Consider the following 12,720-nt stretch of genomic DNA (forward strand, 5'->3'; position numbering starts at 1 on the left):
GGCCGTGTTTGCAGGCTGGCTGCTATCCTCAGGGGATTGTGTATATTACTTTTCTATGACGTTTCGCGTCAACACTACCGGGATCCGCTTCCATTTCCATTCCACATCACGCTGCGGGCGAACTCGACTCTACTTTTTTACTTCTAGTCCAATTAGTCACCGGATACTTTGTGCACCTATGGTAATATGGATTAGTGCATCTGCGATTCCAGGAGAGTAGTTCTTTTCTAACTTCTTCCCGTCTTTTCTTTCCCATTTCCAGGCAAAACTCCGAACAAAAGCAATGAATCATTGTAAAAACTAATGTAACGTTAATAAAGACTGCATAAGTATAATAAACACGAAGAAAGTAATCAAGTGACAATAAACTGTGGTGAAAAAATTAGCAGTCTAATCGATTACAATAAACTGGTGATTAATTTGTGGTACAAAATCAAAATAACGATATTTATTCAACGATCTAAAATCGAAAGAAAAATAAATTTTTAGAAACTGGCGGAAACTCTGCTGAGATCAAACGTCGAGCTGGTTTTTACCGTGAGGTGAGAAAACCCGAGGCGTGTGTAGACTGACAAAATAATAAAAGATAAAAAATGTGCAGCAAGTGCAGCGAGTGTTGCCAAGGCTCTAGGCATAGCGTGGATGCCAGTCCTACGCCCGGCTCCGATTCTGACCCTTCAGGTAATTAATACGAAACAATCGCTGCGCCAAGCCGCGTTCCTGTAACTTGATTCCGGTTATTTAACCGGATCACGTTCCTCTGCCTGCCTGCCTGCTTGCCTTCCTTGCATATCGGGGAACAACCCAGCTTCACGCACCTCTCCTATTCACTTGTATCAAGTTATTCTCCACGGTGCTCTGAGTAAACCTTTTCCGGTTTGCCTCTTCGTCTCGGTTTCGTAACGGTTAATGGAAACGAGAACGAGATCGTCCAGAGGATAAAATGTGATCGGGGAAAATTTTAATCAACTGTTAAGCACATTGCTGTATCGGACAAATTTTCATTTAATATTAGCGAATTGCTTGATCCCTGAATATTTGTTCGAGCATTCGATGTATTGTATTGAACGAATGTCGTGATTCGATGTAATTATTTATGGGATATTTGACTGTACGGTTGAATAATCTATAACTCGATTATAGAAAAATGGTCACCAGTGTTCAAATAATTCCACTTCATCGCATGAAAGTTGATAAAAAAGCAGGTGTCTCAGCTTATATCTTACAGCGTTTGAGAGAGAGAGAAGAGCATGCCGCGGAATAACGAGGACTCGGATTCACGTCAACAGCGAATAAAATGTAGTAATATCTTTTTTCGAGAAATTTATTCCCGCAGGAACCGAATTGATCCCTTAAAAAAGATGCGCGGCAGATATGATATCCGCCATTAGAGAGATTTTCTTTTGTCGCATATTTCGGGACCGAGAACGGAACCGGGAATTTTCCCTTACAATTCGTCATTTTTATCTCCTCTTTTCGTACAAGCCATCACTTTTCCCCGTACACGTCCGATGCACCGTCAATCTGTGCCTATTTCGCCCTTTAACGTAGCCTACTTCCCTCCGAGCCCTTCGCCTTCACGTCCGATAATCACCGCGAGCTTTTAACGAACCCATATAAGTTGCACGCCTCGATAATCTTTTAATTTCAGCTTTTCATCGCTCTACGTTCAGAATAATTCTTAGTAGTCTATAAGTTACTAGATACAGTCTTTAATTATTTTTCATTTCCTTCCTCATAAACAAGAAAAAAAAAAAAAAATATGATTCTTTGCAATAATATTGGGTTACTAAATTCTTTTCTTTTTTTTTTTTAATTTTAATTCGACGTTTGTGCAACAACAAAGTGAAGCTGAAACTTTTTTCGACTGGGAAAATGCAAACTTGACAAACGGACAACATTAACGTGTTGTGATAGCCAGAAAATCTAGTATTGACAACTGTAATCACAACAATGAGATACTTGTATCACGTCTTTTGCTACAATCCAACAATATTTTAAACTTATGTAGCACATGTATGCATATTCTGGTGTTTCAAATGAAAGAAAAATTTCAATTTTCCTACAAGCAGATGAAGGAATATGCTTGGTCCCAGTATAAAAATAAGCCTCGAAAAGACTGGACACTGGGAGAAAAAATTTTCTTCATCTGCTCGTAGAAAAATCGAAAATTATTTTCATTTGAAACACTCTGATAGATATGTGTATGTATGTATAGAGTAATCGAAACTGGTATAATTTAAAAAATTATTCGTTCGGATTTCCCTCGTGCGAGAATCGCAAGTTTCAACGCTTCCCGGAACAATGCTGCTGCAGATATTGCAGCATGCCGAGGGAAATTTCCCGCGGGAACTTGTTTCGATCGGTTGAATGTAGAGGAATCTCACATTTTTTTTAGCAATTGTAGAGCGGGCCAGAGGGAATGTCCTGCTTTCGATCTATTCGCTCGATCAGTAACCGCATTTTTCAACATCTGTCGGTAGCGACGGAACGAATTTAACAAATTCGAGAATTTTCCAGCGGAATTTGGGAATGATTTGGAAAAAGCGGAAAAGCAAAACAGCCAGGATCGAAAACCTCAACTGGTTAAGACTCGTGCAGAGCTAGCTGGTTAGATTTAATCCCGATACTTTTTGCTTTCGAAACGGTGTATTTTACCGACGGCGCTGCTTCGTTTCTTAATTAAACACGCCCGTTTGTAAAGTACCTTCCAGACGGTTCAGACCGTTAATTTTTCTTTCCGTAAGGTAAAAACTCAGTATTAAACGAGTTACGCAGTGTCTTTGAAAACCGACAATTAGCAGAGTTTAATGTATCTCAAGCGTTTACATTGCACCCGCGTCCTGCACTAAAGTTTCACGATTTTCTGCTTGTGAATTGAACCGTTTGCCTGAAGGGGATGGTGATGGGGGGGGGGGGGGGGGGGGGGGAGCGAAGAAAAAGTTGGGGACTCGAAGTCGGATTTCTTACGGTGTACGAGACGTGCAGTACAGTAAAAAACAAAAAAAAAACAAAAACAACATCAACGTTTATCTCAATTTACCATCTAGATCCAGAAATGTGTGTCCGAATGATCTCTAAACATTTTTTTTTCTGTTTTTTTCTGTTACAGAAGAAGAGTGGAACCCCGATGGCAAAGGACGGCAATCGAACGACACGGGTGAGTGAAGTGAAAAAAGAAAAGCTCATATTCACGTCGTATGCAAAAACGCTCAAACCCTTTGCGACACACCGTCTCATATGAGACACCTTTTTTGAATCGGTTGTTCCAAATTTACATTCAATTTTTTTTTTTTTTGCATAACAAGAATCCTAAGATGTTGATTTTCATGTTTTAAAAGGGATCATGATGATTTTGCAACTATAGTGAGCGATATAAATAAACGAAGTGTTGAAAATGCTTGTGTTTAGAGAATAAATGTAATTGTCGGAAGGTTCATGGGGGGACTAAAAAAGTGGAACTCGGTAATCTTGGGGTTTTTCGGTCGCTAAAAACGAATCTTACGTAAAAATTTTGAAATTCAAAATAGCAGATGCAATATGGCGGACTAAATATTTAAAAATAGATCCTATTCGCTTGAAATTTGTTACTTGGGGATTTTCGGGGTCGTATTTGGAGGCCCAAAAAACCCCTGAGTGTGCATTTTCGAGCCATTCCGATCAATTTTCGGTTCGAATTTTTGAATTTTGTAACTCAGATCCGACGCCATCTTCGAAATCGGTGACCTTGAGAACCTTTACATACCAGTTTCAAGGAACTTGACTGCAAGGAAAAATATATATGCTTCAAAGGGTTAATTATATTAAACAGGAAGAGATAACATCGGATTATTCCGCAATTCCGTCCTTCGTTTCTTCCCTCGCATTTAAGTGTAAATTTGATGGGTTTTGAGAAATTCGTAGAACCGCAGACGCATCGCGATTAGGAGAGGCTGAGCTTGATCCATGGGGGATTAGGCGTGTGAGAAATTTGAGCTCGTTAGACTGCAGAAACGTCGTCTAGACTCCGGGTGGCGATTATTCCCTCCTTGTTTTTCGTTCCGCCTTCCTCGCGCGGTTATTTTTCTTCATTTACCTCGTCCGTGGGCTGCTCTCGTTTTACGGCCCGGTAAGATTATGGCTAACGCCGGCTTCTCACACCCTCGGATAAAGAATTCGCGGTTAATCCGGAAGTGAGGGCGAGACGGAGGAACATCTGCTTATCGCTACGGCCGCAGGGCTGTAAGATGAAGGCCCTAATCACAGAGGGCGAAGGGCGAAAAGGGTGAAAATTATAATTAAAAACGGGGAATAGACGGTCTTATTAATCGGCAAACCTGCACGTCAGCCGGGGAATTGAGGGACTCGGGGTTACGAGGTGTAAAAATTATTGGACCCCGTGCCATGCCGTTTATTACGCCTGATAATTTTAATCAATTTCTCGAGCCCGCATCCCTTGCCGGAATATTTGCCGCTTTCCGCATTTTCGCGTTTCTTCGTCGCGACGAGGGTGAAAATATATATATATATATATTACTATGTGTATACATACATATATATTTATATATATATATATATATATATATATATATATATATATATATATATATATATATATATATATATATAAGCTAGACGACGCGACGACGTGAATCACGCCTGCGATTCGAATTGCATACCGCCTACCCGATTCGTGATTCGATTTCTGCTTGTTACACCGCGAATCGACCGTTGATTTTTCATCCCGGCGATCTTACCGCAAAACGAGCCGTTGTCAGGCTTCTGGATCCCTTCTTTGGCTTGTTGCCCCGTTTACTTTATCGCTTTGATTTCAGACATCTACGACTTTCGAATTTATACTTTGTCAACCGCCTCTCGTCTCCTATTCTATATCGATCATTTCAAAGGATCATTGAAAGACGGATCTAACGAATGTATAGCACTTTATTGATTACATTCGTTCACTCGGGATGTAACACGTGATAATCAACTTTAATAACATTAAAATTATCATTTCTGTACACAGCTTTCACGGTTCGCCAAAGCGATTGTGCTCGTTTTATTTTACCCACGCTCGTTTCACTTAAACTCCTTCGATTATTATCCTCACCGCGAATTACGGGCTTTTCAAATCTGCCGAGGCGTGTTTTATCGAATAAACAGTGTTCACCGTTCGGTCGGAACTAATTCAATAGCAAATGGTTTGGAATTGACGGAAAAACCGACCGAGTTTGCACCACCAGTAACGCCGGACGAAATCCGCAGGTGAAACGCTGACATTTTACCCAACGGACGTAGCTGTGTAAATTCTGGTGAAGAGAATGAATAAGGGAGAGATGCAACAGAGAGGGAGAAAAAACAACTCGGTAAATTTTTTTTTTTTGTTTTTATTCTATCTTTTTCCCACGCGAATTTAATCGACTATCGATTTATGGCCTTCGTCGTTTTTATTGTCAGGAAAGGAAGCTCGCGCTTCCGGGTTTTTTGGTGTCTTTCACTTATCTCCGCTTTTTTCATCTTCTCTTTCATTTTTTTTCGTCGTAAAACCTCGCGGACTAAAACCGCGGAAGAAGCTTGGATATTAACTTCGAAAATTACCGTTTCACTTCCTGCAGCCGGTCGTTCAACGTTCCCAACTTACATGCCTGTTAACTTATCGCTTATGAACTGTATTCGGACAAGACGGGAAGTTGCTGTACTTAATCACTCCGGAAATTAAAATTCAAGCTTTTGCTGGATCTCGACGTTTTAAGGTACGAAAAATCATCTCCGGTCATTTCCACAGAACGTATAAACGGATTTTCATCATTTTTAACGAATTTCCCCGGGCTGCTCGTTCCTGAATTATTTATAGAAATGTTAATTTATTTGTCTGACAATATTACGGGAAACTTTGCCCACTTTAATTGTCTTCGTTCAAACTCGGAGCTGGTCAGATTTTCAAAAAAATCGGCCAAGCAATTTCGCACAATCTCTCGAGTTTTTCGCGGGAATATTAAATATTGTTTGCTTAAAATGATCAAAATTTTGCAAACACCGGGAATAGCGGAGAGCATAAAGCGGGGGTGCTTTTAGTCCAATTGACTTTTCCCGCTTCTTTTATTTCGTACCTCTTCATTTTCTTCCTCTCAATTTCATCCAAGTAATGAACCATGAATTAGGACCCAAGCGGAAATTCGAACGCAACTTCAGACCTATTCAATCATTCCAGTCATAGAAATTATGAAATGACACGCGTCAGTGAAACGGAATCGGAATATTTTATCGATATCGTCGCGACGAAAAGTGGGGATAAGTCGTCGAGCCGTCTGCAGGGTGTCGAGTGTCGCAATGTTTAGTGTAACTAACAACTACGGCTACCCTTTTTTTTCCTTATTTTTTTATTTTTCAAGAAAACATACACGTGCCTATATGCATGTGTATACGCGTAGGAACTTACTTATTATGAGCTTAACTTAACCCCTCGAATCAGCGAGGTCGTTGCAGGGTTTCGAGGGTTAAATTTCGCCCCCTCTCAGGTAGGTAATTGATACCGTGCGACATCCACGAGCCCTTACATCCCCCTCGATAATCCCTTCCTCCGAACGCTATGAATTCCTTCCTGCACTCTGGCCTCTGTGTCACCTCGCCTCGCCTTTGCTTTGTCGCGGAATTTCGTCCTTTGAGGATGGAAAATCTAGAAATCGTCGGTATCAATGATAGGGGCACTTGAAATTCCTTTGGAAAATCAGGAGAAACAGAGAGGAACCTTCTTTTGTAAACCCGAAAATTGAATTTCATACAAAAGATTTAACCAGAACCAAAGTCAATATTTGAATCAAACAATTTCATCTAATTTCGGATGAATTTTACAAGTTCAGTCTCGCAAAGAATTATCCAAGTTTTTCCATGACTGACCGAGAGCCTGATTTGAATTCTCAAAGTTCGAAGCGTCGGGTGAAAACGACTTGAGGGCAGAACCCGTCGGAATTTCAAGTATGGAATAAGAAAACTAAGTTGGGCTCTCGGTTTTTTCGGATATTGATGAAAAATGTCGAGTGAGTTTTTCGGCCGTTCCGCATAATACGTTATATCACGGTGGGCTGATCTCGCGTCAAAGTCTAGCTGATTTGACAGGGCTGTGTATCACGCCCCGTGGGAAGTTTACACACCGCGCGATGTAAATCACGAGAGAATCCGAAGTTCGAACTCTTCCTCAAAGCTGCACACGGCCACTCTCCTCTTACACTTCCACTTCCGTTTATGCTCGCTTCGGTTACCGCCAGCCCAAAATTGTCTACCGCCGATGCAATCAATAACATCATCCCCGTGATTTACCACTTTGCGTGTAATTTCCGGCACCGAGCTAAACCTGCCCTACTAGTATGCAGGAGCTTCGTGTATTCGCGGTACATTCGTGTGCTCGCAATTACGGCAGCAGATCAAATTTCACTCCACGTGAGAAGAAATTTATGCTCATTATCGATCGGTTCGTGTCTCGCCTTACCGTCTGATGGTAAAGAAAATTGTTTTCCGTATCGGAAGCTCGACTGCTCCTTAGAATTCTTCACGTATTCACGGTACATTCGCACGGTTGCAATTCTAGCAGCAGCTTAAATTTCCCTCGCCGTGAGAAGAAATTTATGCTCATTATCGCTCAGCCCATGTCTCGCCTTACCGTCTGAAGGTAAGGAAAATCGTTTTCTACATTGGAATCTCCGCTATCCGTTCAAGTTTCCTCGGCATTTTTCAGCTCTCTTGATCACCTTTGACTCCCGAATTCCTCGAATCCCGGAATCCTGCTCAATCAGAACCGTTCGTTCGCGCTTCGGAGGCGGGATCGCGACTTCCGTTCCAGTCTCCGAGATCCTGGGGCAGAGAGTAGCGTAATATCCGGACCCGGTGTCCGGTTGCAGGGATGATGAATGAATGACAGCGTGCCGCCATCTCTCGTTGAGCTTTTCTACGCTTCGCGTGCTCTGTCGATGTGACACGCGTGTACCTCGGGAGGATGCGGACTTCCTTACCATCTCAGATTTCGACGGGTCTAGAAGTAAACTTGCTTAATTTCACCATCCTTAAAGTCCAGTCGAAACAATGACCGAACGAAAGTATTTGTTCGATCGAAAGAATCGCAAGATCAACACTAAACGAATTAAACATTGCTCTTCGTAAAATTGAATCAGATTAAATCAACGACCACGAAATATGGAGAGAGATGAAAAATCAACGAATCTTACGCACGGAAAGAGATCGGTTATGGACAACATTACAGACGTACTGTTTTACCTCTTTTTCTTTAGTGATAAAAATTGACGAGAGGGAAGAAAGTGATGAGAATAATATGATTTGAACCAAATTGTTACTTGTAAATTTCATAGATTTAGTTTATGTGGATAAAATTTCTATACTAGATTAAAGTGTGTTGTTTATGAGAACAACTTTTCTCCGTAGTACCTCTACCTATGCGTATTCATATAATATGTCGGTGTGCGTAATGAAAACTTTTCTCGCATGATGATCTATGCACCGCGGTTCTTCTCTCCTAGTCTTTTCGCACCGGCTAAAAACAAGACAATATTGTCAAGCTTATCCCGACGTTTTATCGGATTTATGGACGTTAGGCACCCGGTTTTATTTAATACGTCGAAATATGCGGATGCCGCCTATCATGCGGGACCTATAAATTTTTTGTATTACTCACAGCGCACCGCATGTGCGTAATATATGGTAAATGTACACGTGCCACGGATTGCTTGTCCCTTTTTTTACTCTCGCGACTCCACGCGATAGCATTATTTATACTCTGGTCCTGCAGCACATGCCGTGGAAGCAACTTATTGTTAGTTAGGAAGAGATTTATTTTTTCAAATTCTCGATCGCAAACTATTCTTCTTGCGTGATATGACGGTCAATTTTGAATTTTTTGAAATGTTGGAGTAGGTTACAAACATGTTTCACATAGATTTGAAAAAAAAACTCGCATGAACAATTGCCAAGTTGTTACTTCAATATATTAAATTTCAGCATATCTGAAACGAAAGCATCTCGAAAAGCGTTTATTCTTACTTGTAAGTAGGAAAAATTCTGTGGCTTAAGAAAGAATTTACCGAAATAAATTTCTTCGACAATGTCCGATGTTGATCGAAAAAATAATCAAATCAATTGTGCAAAAGTTCAAATGGTTTGCACGTTTTGGTACCGGAGATATTGGAAGCTTCAAAGGCGAATGTGCTGAATCTTTGCTGATATGTAATTTTTATTTTGTTTTCCATTCAGACCCGTAAACTTATGAAATAACACGATTGGAGCTTCAAAAATATCAATGATAAATTAGGATTAATAAGGTGTTGTTTCTTCCTACTTAAAGATATTGGCGCATTAAAATTAATCATTTCTTATCAATTTCATCACGAGATAATCGCACATTGAGTATCTTTCAAAATAAGGTGTTCGTAAACCACGTTGGTTTTTCTAAAAATTCACGAAAACTAAACAATAAAATGATATAAACCAGAGCTTAAATATCCATGTGTCATTTCAAGTTCGTTCTAAAACGACAAAAAACATAGTTCTATACTTTTGTTAGATTTCTTTTTGCAATTACTCACTTTATTTAGAAGACCCTAATGCTCTACAATCTCAGCAAAATATTTATTCTCATCACCTTGGTATCGTGGATGATTTAATTTTTCAATATGACACTAATATTAGTTTTGATCAATACATCGTGAAATTGAATCGAGTTTAAAAAAAAAAATGTATTTTATTGATTTGTGGAAAATAGTTTCCTCTCCGAAAGAAACTACCATGAGAGTTCATTGAACCAAGTCTGCGAGATTTTTAACCATTTTAAAGTGACTTGAAATGAAAAATCAATGTATTAACTCTGGTTGTTTATTTAAATGTTTTCCTTTATTTTTTGCGCATTCTCAGAAGAACTATCGTATCACACAAATATATTTATATTGGAAGTCCACTGAGAAAAGAGTTTATTTACTGCGAACAAACGTATATTTGGAAATAAATTTTTCGTCATTATGTATTAAAAAATTTCAGTTCAACCAAATACGATTTGCTAAACATTAACAAAATTCTATCGATCATGATTTCGCCCAAGTAAAATTGGATAATAACAATAAGGAAACACTTATTACCCCGCATCCAAATATATACGTTCGTTGAAAGTAAATGAACTCGATTCTCAGCGAAGGTACTGAATACACGACAATTTGTTGTAAATAAAATTTGAAAAAGACGTGACTTCGAACTCAGCAGCCCCCTTGACTCTCGATCGATAATTAAACACCCTGCAATAAACCGCCTCTGTGACCGTATCCACTCCACGGGCCGTCCGACACGCACAGTCCTTCACTACTCGACGTTCCCCCACGCGGAGGCAACCTTCAGGAATCGCGTGCAAGCGAGTGAAAAGCTCCGACTGGTTCGAACATGTTTTGTCGTGAAAAGTGAACCCGGCCGAGTGGCGAAGGGCGCGAGTCTCGCCCGGCTGGTCAATATTTAACCAGGTGTCGAAGGGCGACGTCGGTTGAAAGCTCCGGTGTCAGATGTCGCCAGCGCCTCGCGGAATCAGCCTCTGGCGGACGCCGGCGGTACTCGGGTGTGTTTTTAAAGTCCGAGGCCGCCACACCCAGCGTCGCGTCGCCCCGAGAAACGCGGAAAGGATTCGAGGAGGAAAACGCTCGGGCGGAAGAACGGAGTAAAACTGAATAGAATGGAGGAAAAAAATCGCGGTGGAGGGAACAACGACTCGAGGGAATCGGGGATAGTTTTTTAATCGTCGAACAAGTATAACCGGCGACGCTCGCTCTTCCGGAACCCATCTCGTGGAGAGCTTCGATAGCAGACGATATTTTCCCGATACCGGCAGCGACACCAGACGGATCTTAGCCTGACTAATATTGATTATAAAACCGTGAGGTGCTTTTTTTTTCACTCTCTACCCGGCGGCGGCAGTGCACGCGGCTGCTTTCCGCTCGGTAGTTCGGTTCTTCTCTCCTCGGTGGAATTATAATCGCGTTTCCGGTCAGTGGATCATCATCGCAGGCACAAGTGTCGCTCGTTTGAACCTCGATCCCCGATACTCGGAGCTGTTAGTTTCTTTCTTTCTTTCTTTCTTTCTTTCTTCCTTAAAATTGTTTGTTTCGATTCGTCGATTCGTTTCGACGGCTTCTATTTCACGACGGTACTCTTAGATTACTACTTATTATCACTGGAATAAACCACCCTCTTCCCTTTCAATGTGAGTATATAAACAACTTTACTATACACATATATAGTATATAGACACCTATCAATTCGCAACCATGTTTAATTAATTGATTATTATATGGAACAAGATGAACGTTGAAGTCTGTAATAGTACTACTAATTGCAAAACCAAAAATTGTCGTCCGTCAAAAATCACACAGTGTATGTATTTCTCTCATTATTCGGCAATGAATGAAGATGAAAGAAAATGAGGCAAAAAAAAAAGAACCACAGGGCAAGGTGGAGATTGCGCGGATGAAAGCTGGGGTAAAAAAACGAAAAAAAAAAATCAGCTCACGATCCTCGAATTTCTTCGATGGAATTTCGCGGTCTTCTTTCTCGCGCGTGGATGGATGGATGGATGCGTGTAGCGCTAAGGGTGACGACCCGCTCCGATTTCGACCCAGGCCTGCGACCCCCGGGGACACGGGGGTAAAATAATTCGGAGACCTTCCCAAGGCTCGAGAGCGGATTTTATTCGCAACGGGAAGGAAAGGGGACTCGCTGCTCGGGTTGTTCCTGCCGATAATTTGCGAGTAATTGTGGCTGTGGCTGTAGCCGTGGTCTGACTGATCCGAATGCCTTCGCTCAGCGATACGTCATGCCCTTCGACTCCCTCCTCGGGGTCGTAATTCACATCCCGATTTCGCGAGGGTGGCAAACTGCCAATCGAGGACCGATTCCTTTCTTCCATCTTGTGCCTCACTTGTGTTCCACGCTTTTTTCCGCCTTCTCCTTTCATTCTTCCCGCTTATTTTTGTCTGCTTGTTATGTTTGTTTGCTGACTTGCTTACTTTTCATGCGGCTGAAGCTTGCGACGTTATCGTAGTGATCTACTTTTTGGGAAAAATCGTTATTTCAGACTTGCAGGGAGGATTTTGAAGACTTGAGTACTTCAGAGCCACTGTAAGCTTGCAAAATAGTAATCATTCCTCTCAATGGTCCGTCACGTTAACGTTACTAACTTCAGCCTCATTACGTTTCGCTCTTTGCCTTTTTAGGGTATCATTTTGCATATATCGTGTACTGTTTGATACCGAAATATCGCAAGTAAAGATAAAAATTATCAGACTTGTAAGACTGACATCAGCTAATTTTCCACTCTATATTATCGAATTTGACGAAGGTGTATAATTCAAACCTACGTCACAGTTTTACTAATTCATCGTATTTGGTATCTGGTTTAAAATATGGTTCATAGTCAAACATGAGGTGAATCGAATGAATAAATTCGGTATTAAATTTTGTTCGAATATTTGTTAAAAAATGGTGATTCCTTCACTCCTGAGCAAAATATTGTAGGTTCGATTTTCTCTTCCTTATACACCTTGAGTTTTAATTTGAACGATTACAGCGTAGCTTAGAGCGGACGAGCCGTAGCAGCGTTCGCCTTTTTCGTCGAAACCGTTTGAATTACTAATGATCTATCACAGCGATCGATTATATTATATGTGTCTACACTTCTTCCGACGGTGGTACTGACCTATAAGT

At 41.0% G+C, this 12,720-nt stretch overlaps 1 protein-coding gene across 18 annotated transcripts in view; it reads left to right on the forward strand.

Annotated features, from left to right (window-relative positions):
- Positions 1–12,720, forward strand: part of LOC124302728 (uncharacterized) — a 161,317-nt gene that overhangs the window by 75,271 nt on the left and 73,326 nt on the right. For all 18 annotated transcript variants that reach the window (XM_046759178.1, XM_046759185.1, XM_046759184.1 and 15 more), the window contains exon 3: positions 3,113–3,160. In XM_046759178.1, coding sequence (XP_046615134.1) covers positions 3,113–3,160 — 48 coding nt within the window. The remainder of the gene's footprint in view (positions 1–3,112; positions 3,161–12,720) is intronic.

This window comes from Neodiprion virginianus, chromosome 4, assembly GCF_021901495.1.
Source record: "Neodiprion virginianus isolate iyNeoVirg1 chromosome 4, iyNeoVirg1.1, whole genome shotgun sequence".
NCBI classification, from domain to species: Eukaryota; Metazoa; Arthropoda; class Insecta; order Hymenoptera; family Diprionidae; genus Neodiprion; species Neodiprion virginianus.